Genomic DNA, 14,695 nt, shown 5'->3' with positions numbered 1-14,695 from the left:
CCTGTACCATTGCAGTTCCACCCACCATGTCTATTTTTGAACACCCCGTCTCAAAGAACAAGATAAATGTCACCTGCAAAGCGAAGAAGTTCTACCCCCAGAGTGTAAAGCTGACCTGGCTGAAGAATGGAAATGTCTCCAGGATAGATACGGCCTTGAAGCCCACCAGGAGGAACGATGGGCTGTACACTGTGCAGAGCTGGATCGTAGTCAACAGAACTGGCCACACCAGGAGCATGGTGCTCACCTGCCAGGTAGAGCAAGCTGAGGACCTGTCCAAGAAACTGTCTTTCATCTCCTCCCATCTGGATAAGACCGACGAATAGCCGGTAACAAGGCCTCCATGACGGAGGGGCGGCGCCGTGGTCTTAAACATTTCTTGTCAACCTTCTAATGTAAAATTACAAAATGTTATAAAATTTTAATTATAAAAGCGAACCCTGTGCCCTCATTCTCTGTCTCACACACACGCCCACACAAACAATCCAAAGTTAGAGAAATGGATGTTGCAAATTAAATACGTATTATTAATAAAGCGCATCGGTCCAAGCCCCGAGACAGACTCCTACTTCCGTCCGGCCGCACCTTGTTTTGGTTCCCTCTGTCCACCAAGTGGACTTCAGGTCACGGGAAGCCGAGATAACATCAGCGACCGCAGAAGCCGGAGAGAGAATATTCCTATGAATGACCTTCGTGGTTTCTTGCCAGGGTTTTTTAGTATTTGCTCAGTTCCTGTTGAACACAAGCCTGTGCTGAGTTGAAACTCCCAACAGGGACGTGTCTGACCCCACCCACAGTGTAGCCGAGCCCTCCCGCCCCCTGACAGCTGCTGTCCTGTCCCCCTGCATGTCTGGATATCCTCTGTCCCTGACTGGGGGCCAGGGGTTGGGAAGGGACCCTTCACAGATGTGGCTTCAGCTCTCACCATTTTGGGATCCTTAAAGTTCTCTGAAATCTCTGAGCCTCAGCTTTCTTACCAACATGGAAACAATAAAACCCAGCTAGTAGGTGTGCTGGGAAGCAGAACAGAAGGGCAAAAAAATGAAAGATGGAAGCTGCCCCTCCTCTCTGCTAGGTAAGGCCCAGCCTGTGTGTGTGTGTGTGTGTGTGTGTGTGTGTCGCACATGCTCCCAGGCACCTGCCTCAGCTGGGCCTCCCCACAGGTGCAGTACAGCAAGAGCAGCTGCCATTGCAACAAAGTACAGACCCGGAGTGCAGGCTCCCAGGCCCTCTGCGGCCCTGTCTCCCACCGCTTCCCTTGTGGCTCTCCACCTCTCCCGGGAGGGCTCACCCCTCCATTCTGAGGCAGCTGAGAGGCTGACAGGTGAGAGAGGCTCAGGGAGGCAGGAGCAGAGCCTGGCGCAGGCAGGCTGGGTCAGGAGAAAGAGCTGGTCCATTCAGGGTCCATGAGGTCAGCAGGTAAGCATCTGCAGGTGGAGAGGGACACCCAGTCTTGCTTCTCTAGGAATTTCCTGGAATCCTCTGAGAAGCTCCAGCTCAGGTGTGATGATGGGAGATGGAAGCAGGTGACCACAGAGGGCATTAGGACAAGGGAGGGGTGGCGTCTGACCTCACAGGGCTGGTTTGGGGTCTCTGCTGCTCTCCAGGCTGAGCCCAGAGGCTGGCCCACGTCAGCCAGGAACCCAAGTGGATACGGGGGCAGGTTTCCACAGTCCCCTTCTCCAGCAAGGGGTCTCAGAGATATCTGCTGGAGAAGAGGACTGTGGAAAACTGCCCCCGTGTCCACTTGAACAGGAGGCTTGGGGGCGCTCCGCCCACCTTCTAGGAAGGAAGGTGGGGGCCCAAATCCCAGCTCACTGCCACCCCAGCTCCAGATCCCCATGGGCCTGTTTTTTTGAATCTGTATAAAGGAACGAGGTCGTAGGGAGCCCTACATCCCTTTTAAAGTATGCATGAGCCAGCACAAGGCTAGTTTTCTTTTGTTACATAAAAAATTACCTCCCAACTCAACAGCTTCAAACAGTGACTATTTCTCACACTGTCTCAGGATCAGGAGTCTGAGGGTGGCTAACTGGGCCCTCGGCTCGGGCCCACAAAAGCTGCAGCTGGGCCAGTCAAAACAACTGTCGGTGGAGCTCGGCCACCAGGTAGGGTCTACTTCCGGCTCCCTTCCCTGGCTATGCACAGGACTTTCTGCCCATACAGTCTCGCTGGTCACTGACTGAAGCTATCAGTCCCCTCTGCCTGGGTCTTTCCCGAAGGCAGCTCACAACATGGCCACTGATTCTCCTCAGAGGAGGTGAGAGAGAACCACAGAACAGGAGTCACAGACATTTTGAGACCTAACCTTGGAGGTGGCATCCTATCATTTTTGCTGGATTCTGTTTTTGGAGAACTGAGTCACTAGCTGTAGCCTTCACAAGGAGAAAAGATTTCACAAGGATGGGAAATCCGGAGCGGGGCAGGGACGATAGGGAGCCATCCTAAAACATGGTCTTCTACGTAGGCCAGAAATCTCGCAATAAAACTTGACCTTCTTGTGGGGGTGGAGTGGGGAATGGGATCAAAAACTGGGGGGGGAGAGGATGCACGGGATTATGGTGATGGCACACTGGTGACTTGGTGATGGGAAACCCGCGGGGATTACAATTGAGATGGAAAAAAATGTACAAAATGATGTAAAAATAAACTTTTGTAATAAAAAAAAAAGACCTTCTTTTCCCTCACACCCTGTGGGGTACCCATTAATATGCTTAAAAATTAAGTCCCCCCTACCCCACTCCTTGCCCAGCAGGAAAATGTGTGAGGCTTGAACATGTAAGAAAATCAATAAGGTTGCCTTGGGAACAGCATCATAAAAAGGGACCACCATAACCAGAAAAACCAGCCCAGTTCCAGGAATGCAGAAGCTGCAGCCAAGACCATTCTGTGTCAAAGGCCAGTGGAGACCAGACGTCTCAGCACATAACTGGTGCAAACTGGCGCCCCAAAAAGCCTGCAAAAGAGCATAAAGGAGAACCCCAACTCCTCCTTCCCAGGCAGACATGTATCTCCAGTCTCATCCCCTGCTCCCTTGCAGGTATAATAAATCCACCTTTTCTGTACTCCACTCTGTCTCTGGTTAGTTCTTTCACCCCTGTGCCTCTGGCCTCACCCCAATATTACACCATCACATACCCCATACACAAATCCTACCACATATCTTACTATCTCCGTATGATATGGACCTAGAATCCAATCACTTCTTACCACACCATGGTCTAAGTCATCATTACCATCATATTAGATTCCTATAGTCTTTTAACTCTGGCCTTTCTGCCTCACACACACACACACACACACACACACACACACACACGCCTCAGGCTCTTCCCCTCAGAGCATCCAGAGAGACCCCACCACTCTTGAAACCTACAAGCACCCCCTATCTAAAGTAAAGCCAACAGGATCTGAGATGGCTGCCAGCCCTCCCCCAGGGCCACCTCTGACGCCATCTCCTGCCCCTTTCCCACTCGCCCCTCCTCCATGGCCACAATGCTCCCTGGCCCTCCACAGTTCTTGAACACTTTGCCTTTCCTGACCTCTCCTCATGGAACATCTCTCCAGATGCCTTCAGTGCTTACTCCTTCACTTCTTTCAAGTACCTACCCAAACATAGCGTTCTTTCTAAAAAGCTCTGACGGCTGGAGATACAACTCCCCGGGCCCAACAACCCCTTTACAGTGCAGTCGAGCCCCCGGCAAGCTCACTCTGTCTTTCTCTGTCTACCTGGTAGGTAAGAAAGACGTGGGCCTGTGGACTTGAATGTTACCTCCTTGAGATAGGATGGCTGCCTTTTATTTATTTTTTCATTGTTATAGCCCCAGTACCTAGCACTGTGGATGCAACCAAAGGATGATAAAGATGCCTAGGGACTGACTGAGCACATCGTTAAAGACTGCAGATGCTCTTTTCAACAGAAAGCACCTGGAACTCACAAACTTTTCTCTCCTGGCTCTGGCATTTAAATGCCTTAGCTCTACAATCTGGCTGTAAAAAGTCTGGCTTGACTTTGAGTTTAAAAGACCCACTTAGGAACTCAGCCACCACTTGGTTGTCAATTGCGTCCACCCCCAGCCTCAGTAACAGCGTGTTAGCCTCAAGGTCTAGTTCTAATGCAGCTTGGAGGAATGACCTGCCTATACAATGCTTAGACGCGTTCAGTGGGGATCATCTGTGTTAATAACCCCAAACTTTACCCCACCCTTCAGGCGTAAGGTTCTATCCCCGTTGCATATTTTATCACAAGTATCTGTGATACCTGCTGAAGTTTACCCAAGAGCCAGGCTCCTGCACAGACACACCCAAGAAGTCTTTCTCTTTGTTTGCCAAAAACATTCACCCAAGGGAGCTTTCAAAACAAAGAGCCATAGCCACTGGACTCAAGGAGGAGGGGCTGTGAGCCTGCCACTGGTGTAAGTCCGAAGTATCGGGGTCTCGGGGCTTTCGGATGGTGGAGCCCTCAGAAGGAAGAAATGGCAGGTGTGGGTGCCAGGAAAGGCAGGGACCCTGTGGTGCTGGAGCTTCTGGGAAGAGAGACAGACACTTGGGGTCACTGCACACAGCCGTGGCCCTAGCTGTCGCTCCTGGCTTCCTACACACCTGCTGAGTATTCTCGGTAGAGGCAGAACAGACTCCACCTGACCTCACTGAAGCATGTGTGCTATTGGGGAAGGCAAACACCAAACAGAAATATGTGACTACACATTCTGGGAGGTAAGCAGGGTGTTCTAGGTTTATCTATAACAAAAAGAAAAGGGAGGACCTCCCTAGAAGCAGGAAAATGGGGCCAGCGGTGGAGAGTGTGAGTCTGCTGAAATAGCAGTGTTGACAAGCCCAAACGTGAAGGTGAGGGTTACCTGGCTGAGGTTGACAAAGCATTTGGGTCAGATCAGTTTGGCACACAAAGACACGTTTTAACTGGAGAGGGAACTTGCACGTGCCACTCCAAGGAAGGAGAGCCAAAGAAAGGGGTTATCACTGCAGTCACCTGAAGATGTAACCTGCCCCTTTGAAGAAGGCAGTGAATTGGGATGATGGATGCTAAGGGACACCTCGGGTCAGTTCTTTGCCAGGGATAATATGGAATGTCTCTGAGAAAAAATAAAACACCTAGAAAATCTGGCCTCAAAGGAAGAGGGAATTTGTCTGACAGAACAACCCTACCCCATCTCTGACTCACTCTCTGATTCTGCCCGCTCTCACAATATAGTCAGTGGCTGGAAAGGAGGCAAAGGGGAGGAGCAGCAGGGAAACTGAGTCACGGTGGAATTCTCTGCATGGGATCCGCATACAGGGAGACTTTACGCGGCTGAGCATCTGTACGGCATCTGTGTGCCGGCTGGCACAGCTCAGAAGTGAAAGGGGAGGCATGTTCTTGCTGTGGGGGTTTCTCCTGTCCCTCCAGCCCTTCTCTCCAAGCTGGATCCAGACTGGAGCAGAGAGAACAGGTACCTCTCTTCCTCCAGGATGTGCTTCTGGGAGAGTTGCTCCCTCTGCGGGAGAAATATGATAAGGGGCATTCCCCACCCCACCCATACAGGTCTCCTTGTTCCTCTAAGACAGAAACCTCCTTCCCCTCCAAAGACTTGACTCCACCTGCAGGTGTCTCCCAAAGCTCCAGCTGCCCACCAGGCAGGGCTTGTTTTGTTTTGTTTTGTTTTTTAAGATTTGTTTATTTATGCATACAGAACTGGGGTACAGGACAGAGGTACAGGGACAGTGAGAGGATTCACCAGAGAGAGTAAGGAGCAGAACAGGCAGATGTACTGAAATACACTGCTGAGGGGAGCAGCAGGTAGGACAGGAGAGGTCTGCTGCGCCATGTGAGCCAGCTCCCTGGCTGGGGATTGAACTTGTGCTGCAGTGGCTGTGGTAGCCTCATAGTGCTTTAACCAGTTGCACCACCACGGAGGGCCCAGGACTTGTTTTTTATGGACACTGCTGGGCTGGGAAAACAGAGCCCCGCTCCCTTCAAGCCCCATCCCCAGGCGCCCTCCTCCTGGGCGGTGCAGTTCATGTGGGCCCACCTATTGGACTGTTACAAAAGGCCAAACACTGCTCCACCGTGGCAAACTATGCCCACTGAAGAGGAGTCACTAATGCCCCCAAGAGGGAGCAGGGAGTAGACAGCCTAGGCACTGGGGGGCCTGCCGGTCTCCTTCCAAGCATCTTAGGACCCTTCTATCAGACACTTACTCGCTTGCAAACGATTCCTATTTCACAATCTAGAAGCAGGAACTGTCTGAACCCCCTTCACTTTCCTCCCATCACAGTCACTTCCGCTTGTATCAGGGAGACAGGTTTTCCTCCTCAGAGCAATCACAGTCCAGATCTCTTTGGAGCCACATTCAGACAGAGCGAGCGCCAGAGGCTGCCATGGTACCCCTCCCAGCCTCTCCACACCACCTGTCTCTGCCACTCCTGCTGCTGCCTGTGCTGCTGGGACCCACAGGTGAGTGCCATGCCTGGGGCACCACTGTGCAGGAGCTCACCTGCATGGAGCAGTGTATTTCAGTACATCTGCCTGTGATTCTGCTCCAGGGCCTCATGCTTCACTGCCTCCTCTTTAAGACATTTCTCTAAATGTTTTCTTTTGCAAGGACCTCCTAACAAGTCCCCCAAATCATTTTCACTAGTGGGGTCCTATTCTTGTACATGCACTTTGTATCAAGCTTTCCTACATTAGAAATAGAATGCATTTGCTATTTTTTTCTTTTTTCTTTTTTAAAGATTTATTTATTTGTGCATACAGAGCTGGGGTACAGGCCAGAGGCTCAGGGGTGGCGAGAGGCTTCACCAGAGACAGAGTGGGGAGCAGAACAGGCAGATCGATGAAGTACATTGCTGAGGGGAGCAGTGGGCGGATCAGGAGAGGTCTGCCGCGCCACGTGGTCACCTCCGGGGCAGGCAGGAATCGAACTCATGCGGAAGTGGCTTTAGCTTCTTAGAGCTGTGCTCTAACCTGCTGCGCCACCAGGGAGGGCCCTGCATTTGCTATTTCTTTACAAAATGTGTTCACCCTGTGTCTTTGCCTGGATGCTTGTATAAGTGCCAAGAAAGGAATTGCTAGGTCAAAGGGTATGAGTATTTCAAAAGACTTTGGAAATACAGAATTTCTCAATAAAAATGTGAGGGCTGAATGTAGCAATATATTATCTCTGCATGTACAACAGAGGAGCAGGAGTGAATAGTGAACGTGATGACTATTTGTGACTAAACAAATTTGGTTAAAGTCTTTCTGCTCTGCTTGTTAAACCATGGCTTTATCAGGTATATTCCTATTAGAGGGTCATGGTGATGATGCCATAGAACCGTCCAGAAAGGTGGTGTCAATTTATAGTCCTACCAGCAGTGTGGGATTACTTACTTCTTAGCCACAACCTGGCAACCCTGAAGTTAGCAGTCTTTTTCATTTTTTACCAAGCAGATTTTATAGAGATTGTGTCTTTTCTTAGTTTCAGAAGGAAGGGCATTTTCTTTTATTTATTATTATTACATGACAGGTTTGTCTTACAAGGAAGAAATGTACAAACAGAAAACAAAAGTTCCTATTCCCATGCCAGTCCCTGAAGGCAGCACCTTTTAAAGGTTTAGCTTATTTTTCCGTCCAGGTAACTTTCTGCTACAGATATAAAATAGCACCTTGAATATGGAGTAATTCCACGTATCCTTGGGTCCAAATCCAGGTTCTCTTCAGTCACTGATCCTCTGTCTCTCTTGGTATCAATCACTCTATTATTACATCCTAGCTGTGCTTAACGTTGAATAGGCTGAGTTCACTTTTTGAAGCTTTTCAGTTATCCTATAATGGAGTGAAGCATTCATTTACATGGCATTCTGCCATTAACTAATGTGGTTGAACATCTCGGCATAGATCGGCTTCTTCTCTCATCACTTCCCTGTCTGTGACCTTTGCAAGGACTGTCTCCTCAGTGTCTCTCTCAGCACCCATGCCACGTGGCCCCTCCCAGGAACCAATACGTGAGGTAGGCATGGAGCCAGGCATGGGACTCCAGCCTCAGTCTGGGGGCTGTGACCAGCCAACTCCGGGGGCTGGAGCTGACTAGGGCTTCTCTCCAGGAGTGGCTGGCGAGGAGGAGCTGCAAGTGCTTCAGCCCGACAGGTCCGTGTCAGTGGCAGCCGGACAGACGGCCACTCTGCCCTGCTTCCTGACCTCCCTGCGCCCTGTGGGGCCTGTTAAGTGGTTCAGGGGGACAGAGCCAAATGAGGAGTTAATCTACAGTTTCAAAGAGGAAGGTCACATCCCCCGAGTGACAAACGTCTCGGACACCACAAGGAGAAACAACACGGACTTTTCCATCTACATCATCAACACCACCACGGCAGACACTGGGGTGTACTACTGTGTGAAGTTTCATAAAGGGAGCCCTGACGTGAAGCATAAGACTGGGCCAGGTACCAGAATGTTTGTGCGAGGTAAGTGTAGCTCCCTGAGAACCCTCCCACTGTTCTGACATAATCACAACCTCAGGACTCAGCCCAAGGGTCCCCCCACCCCGTTTTAACCCTGGCTGACAATAGAAGATGGGGGGCGTGAGAAGCGATATGGAGGAATAGACTGAAATGTAATTCCAGGGCCACCTATCAGCAAAGTCCTAAAGTTTAAGAATCTTCCGTCTTCCAAAGACCACAACATAGGGAGGATCACCAAGGGGTCAAAAATCCGGACCCCAGGGACAAATGGCGTGGATTCCTCTTCTGACTCCCATTTACAAACTGTGTGACTTTAGTTAAGTTTCTTAACTTCTTTGTGCCTCAGTGTTCCATCTGTAAATCATAAAATAGTGCTGTGAGGATTAAAACAGGAATAATTTATAAAAAAGCACTTAGTAGGTATCTGTAACCTAATAATTGTTGTATTAGTGAATGCTGCCATATTTAGGGTATTGAAACCAGTCAGATTTAAAAACATAATCTTAAGAGCTTGGAACCATAGAAATAAGAATGATAGAATTATTAAGGTAAGGTATTACAAAATTAATGAACTTGATGTGAATCTGTGATCCTTAGGTTTCTTAAATTTGACCTTGGTATCTTCAAGCCCTATATTCCTGACTGATACAATCACAGCAGAATCAAAGTGTGCAAGACTCAAACAGCATCACTGACGGGAACCTGGGAAGCAGAGGGGCTAGTTGAAGCTTGTTAGTATTGATGGATTAATGGGCATAATGTTCTTTCGGAAAAAAAAAAAAAAAAAGAAATCAAGATTCCAGACTTTACAAGAACCATGAAAACAAACATCAACAGAATTTTTTGAATCCTTAAGTGTTAGTACCTAGGTCCCTGGTACACAGTCTTTGGGAACAAAAAGAAGGTCACATGATTTCCCAGAATTAAAAATAGAAAGCAGGTTGTACTTGAAGCACTGTGGGGAGATCAGCATGAACTGTCTAAGGGGAAAAGTGGACACTAAACCACAAGGTTTAGAAGCTTCTAAATTCTTGGGGAAATGATTTCTTGCCTAAAGTTCTATATACAGTCAATCTGTCAATATGCAAGATCCCCAAGAACTACCTTTCGTGAACACTTGTGCTTTCCCCAAATAGAGGTTAAACAGCGAAATCAAGAATAGGGAATCGGAGACCCAGGATAACTGACATGTGTGTGGTACAGCAGTGTGGATAGGCAATTCCAAACAGAAGGACCGAAGGCTCAGATCATCTCAAAAGAAAGAATTTCTAGAATATTGAATTGTTATATAACATAGCCAATAGAACTATGAAAAGAATGTGTTTTCTCTATAGATTATAATTAATACCTGGAAAACTTAAATAATCAACAATGTATTATAAACAATAAGACAGCAGTGCAGCAATTTGTAAGATCAGCAACAAAAATCATTAACTTTCATATACACAAACAAAACAAATTAGAAAATACTATCAAAAAAAGAGCATGTATACAGTAAAAAATTTAATTATATTAACTATTTAGGGCAATATCTGCCAAAACAATAGTCGGGACTAGATGAACCCTCCCCACTAAAAATCTGGGGAAACTACCTGAGTGATGGCTGACAAGACATTGGCCATCGGTGACAAAGAACAAAGATATCTGAGAGATGAGCAACAAGTTAAGTGAAAGCCAACATAGCCTCCAGCCGCTCTCTGAGAAACCTCCTGGTCAGCAGGCAGGAAAATACAACTCAATTGGAGCCTCGACATCTCTGAATCAATAAGATTGGTTGTCCAAGGGGGTCAAGATGACTATAGTGTTTAGAGTAGAGCCCCAAAGGTGAGAGACAGCTCCCAAAACCTTGAGTACTCCATTAGGTACTAGAAAATGTCTAGTTTTGAAGGAGAGGAAGTTAGAGTAAGGATGTTTGCATATCTGTGCTATATGAGTTTGGAAACACTGATCTTTGGGAAGCCCAGGAGGCCAGGAGGGAAGGAAGAAAGACATGGTCCAATCTGCATTGTAGCGTAATTGCCATGGCCTGGTGTCTAGGGAAGAAAAAGTCAGCGAGGCCAGTCGGATCTGGTATGATAAGAAGAGTTGTAATATATTTTATGAAAGGAGAAAACACAAACGAAAGAACAGGTAATAAGTGTAGCTGGGTGAACCACAGGGTGGGCATTGCACTAGAGAATGATTTGTGATCATCATTTCTCTTTTCTCTCCACCACCTTCCTTTGATCAAAGCTAAGCCCTCTCTTCCAGAGATTTCCGGTCCCTCCTTCAGGGCCAGCCCAGGCCAGGTAGTGAATCTCACCTGTGTGTCAAAGGGCTTCTTTCCCCAAAACGCATCCCTGAAATGGTTTAAAAATGGAGTGGAGATCCCAGCCTTGGAGACCGTCATCGTGCCACGTGGAAACGCTTCCGCCTACAGCATTGTCAGCACTGTCCTGGTGGCACTTGCCTTCTCGTCACTCCACTCCCAGGTCACCTGTCAAGTGTCTCATGATGAGTTGCCAAGTCCCCTCAGTGGGCATGTGAACTTCTCCAGATTCCTCAAAGGTCAGTGCCCCACCCCCCATCCACCCACATGGCCATCTCTTGACAAGCACACGATATTCTGATGGAGCATTTCACCTGCCTCCTCCTAGCTAGTCACCAAACCCCACTGAGGGGTGGGCTCGAGGCCCCTACCCACCATGGCCATCCGCTTCCATGGCTCTCCCACTTTCTCCAAACCTTTGGTTCCTCATTTTTCCCCAGATCATAGATGAGACTCCATCAACCCACGCAGCAACCAGAGGCCTGTTCTTACCCAATGCAATTGACTGGACTTACATCAAGTTCTACCAGTTTCCTTCCCAATTCTTTTCTGAACCCATCTATTTCTTTCCCATGTGAACACTCAAGCTAATGCCCACGATCAACATAGCCAACATAGTCTCATACCAGGAGGTCACAACTCTCTTCCTCCTAGCTACCAATGCCCTAACATTTTCCCCCAGCCCCTCAGCTGCCAAGGACACTTTATAAAGGAAGCTAGGTCATGTCCTTCCTTTGCTTAAACCCCCTCAGAGGCTTACTGCTGCTTTTCAAAAAAGAACCAACCCCTACTAGTGTGTTCATCACTGTTCTCAAGTGATCTCAAGCAGTGTTGTTCATATAACCCTAAAATAGTTGTGAAGAACAACGATATTCATCATAGATTTCCAAGTTAGTATCTAAAATTGTTCACCATATGCTTAAATATTTGCAAAGGAACTAACTGCTTGGATATTTCAAATCTTATTTCACCCTGAAAATGTTCAATGGAAAAAAACACACATTTGATTTCCACCACATCCAACTCAACAAACTCTTCTTTAGTCATCGTAAATTTGTATCCATCTTTTTCCTTCCTAAATTTGTCTTTCCATGATAATTCCTAGGGAGAATGCCCTCCTAGTTTAGCATACTTTATAGCTGAAAGTCTTTTATTGACCATAACATCATCCATATCATAAAGAACTGTAAGAACCAGGAAATTACCAAAAATACACACGCAGCTAGGCTGGGCTTCTCCATACTTGGTGGCTGTTTTCCAAAGGTGAGTATCCCAAGAGAGGTAGATCCGATGAAGTCACAAAAATGAAAAGGACCCAGGATCAAAGGTCACGCTGTGTCATCTCTGCTGTGCTCTGTCCATCAGTCTGTCACATAGTCCCACCCCAGTTCCAAAGGGGCAGAAGCAGGCTCTCCCTGGACGGTGAGTGACAAACATCCTGGGACTCTATTGGGAGTCAATCCCAACCCAAGGTGGGCATAGCCACGTGTAGTTAACTGCAAACCAGCTTTCATATTTCTGCTCAAATGCCATGGCTTCCAGAAACTGTTCCCTAACCCACCTCACCTCCAGACCAGGTCAGGTGCCCCAGAAGGCTCTCAGAGCACCCTGTGGAGACCAGGTGAATGCTTTTTGCTCCTGACCCCACACTCCTCCCACGCCAAGTGGGAATGCAGAGACAGACCTTGCCTGCCCTGCTCATGTACAATCCCAAAGCCAAGCACAATGCTCACAAAGGTGCGTGATCCTTGAGTAGCTCTTCATGGAGGGAGAACGTAACAGAGGGTCTTGTGTCAGTTGTACCCACAGTGACTATACTGACACACTACGTCCCAGGCCTTCGGATGACCATTTTCAATTGCCATGTGGAAAGGTTTTACCCTGAAGTCAAACAAATCACCTGGCTGGAGAGGACCGGATGCTTCAAGACCTGTGAGGCCTTCGCCCCAAACAAGAACCCAGACGGCACATTCAGCCAAGACAGTCTCATCCTGGTCAACGCCTCAGAGTGTAAGGACAAGACACAGTTCACCTGCCGCGTGCAGCATGAGGACCAGGTGGAGACCAGCATGCTGCTGAGCGAGCCCCAAGAAGAGCAGGAGAGTCGGGGTGAGTAAGCCCAGAATGGCCACGCAGGTACAGGTATAGCCTTGCACATAGACAGGCTTGACCAGGCCAGTGATGTATGACCTTGGGAAAGTCACTTCACCTTTCTCAACTTCTTCATCTGTAAGATGGGACAGCGATCACAGCAACCTCTTCAGAGTAGGTACCAAGGAGCAGTATGCGCTGCTGTCCACACACAATTGGGTCTTGGCAATGCACGCATTTTACCAGATAGTCCTGTGATACTAAAGTTATGATGAAAAATCTTTCCCTAATTCCCACCCACCTTCCTCAAAGTCATTCAGATTGAACTTTACCAAGCATGCTTTCCTATGCTCTCATTTAATACAAAAATGTTCTAGGGTACAGCTTATCATCCCCATTGTAAAGACCAAAAACTGAGGCTCAGAGAAATGAGGTGATTTCCTCCAGGACCAAGGTGGTGTCTTGGTCCTGAGTCTGAGGTGGGGCTGCAACAGTCTGGGGGTCAAGCAATGGAAACAGGAAACTAGACTCATCCTGGTAGCTTTCCGTCATCAGGTGCCAGAGATCCCAGCTTCTTCGGGACCCTCATCCTGCTCACCTGGAAGTTTATTCCCCTAACTGCCCTGATGATCATCTGGCTCCTTAGGAGGAGCCTCCCTTCCAGGTAAGATGCCAGAGAGGGGGTGACTCCCAGCCATGAGAATCCAGGCCAACAGGGGGTGCTGTGAAGAGAAAGTCATGAGTCCTTGACCTCCCATTTCTCCTCTACCTTGAAGACATGTTGAACCCAGAGTGCTCCTAAAAGCTGCATTTTAAGCCTCTCAACCTTTCCCTCTGGGCCTCAGCTCCCAGATGAGGATGCAAAACTGCAAGCTCCCCTGGTCTGCACAGGCAGAGCTGTGCGGGGGTGGAGGAAGAGGAGCTGGGGGGAGGGGAACCTTGGGGTGGTCTCTAAGGAGAGACATGAGAAGAACCAGGGAATCACCCACATCCTTGCTTCCTCAGGGGCACGGGATCCTCAGCCCTACATTTTATTCAGGATCAATGCAGGATGAGGGCTCGCCAGGGTCCTTAGAGCCATGGGCCCCACTTGTCCTGTGTCATCAGCCTGTGAAACCTGCCTCGCCAAGCTGTCCCTTCCTTTCCCTTGCAGCCCTGGAGGAGGTGGATTCTTAGACTGAGAAGGTAAGAAGAGACTGGGGGTTGTGCCCTATCCAGGAACCAAGCTTCTGTGCTGTATGACCCTGAGCAAGAAGTCCAGCAGAAGCAGAACGGATTCTGATCCAGGGAGAAGCATCAACCTGCAATGCTGAAGGTCTCTTCTTCAAGGAAAGTCCACTGTGGGCACCAAGCTCATCCACAAAATCTTTACAGCCACCTCAATAAAGACACATTCCAGAAAACACTGATGGCCATTAAGCCAATGTGTTGGTGTCCAAGTTCATTACTAATTTCAAAAAGTCAAAGTGAAACTGCTCTGCAACTGTCCCTAATCAAACACCAAAACTAAAGAAGCTGCTGGCTTTTCTCACATTGCTGACAACACTCTGGAAAACAGTGGAAAATTCTAAGTTGAACATTCACATATCCCATGACTTGGCACTTCCACTCGGTCTGTACCCAAAAGAACCACATGTGCACAGAACATATGTGCAAATACAGACATGGGAGCTTGGTTTAAAATTAGCAAAACTGAGAACAATCCAACACTCATCTACAGAACCAGAGGGGATTATGCTAAGTGAAATAAGTCAAAAAGGCAAATACTGGATAATTTCACTCGTGTCAAATACAGAGAAACAAAGCAAAGGAACAGACAAAACTAACCCAAAATCCCTAGAAATATGACTGTCTGCTACG

General features: G+C 48.2%; 1 protein-coding gene across 1 annotated transcript; it reads left to right on the top strand.

Moving 5' to 3' along the window:
• The first annotated feature begins 6,378 nt into the window (after positions 1-6,378).
• On the top strand, positions 6,379-14,228 carry LOC101631901. Its single transcript, XM_012728111.1, has 6 exons — positions 6,379-6,454; positions 8,083-8,439; positions 10,669-10,983; positions 12,542-12,853; positions 13,391-13,499; positions 13,989-14,228. The coding sequence occupies exons 1-6, from the start codon at positions 6,379-6,381 to the stop codon at positions 14,014-14,016; spliced, it is 1,197 nt and encodes a 398-aa protein (XP_012583565.1). The 3' UTR covers positions 14,017-14,228.
• The last annotated feature ends 467 nt before the right edge of the window (positions 14,229-14,695 follow it).

This window comes from Condylura cristata, unplaced genomic scaffold, assembly GCF_000260355.1.
Source record: "Condylura cristata isolate star-nosed mole 26May11 unplaced genomic scaffold, ConCri1.0 scaffold00022, whole genome shotgun sequence".
Lineage (NCBI taxonomy): Eukaryota > Metazoa > Chordata > Mammalia > Eulipotyphla > Talpidae > Condylura > Condylura cristata.
This window is presented reverse-complemented; position numbering and strand designations above follow the sequence as displayed.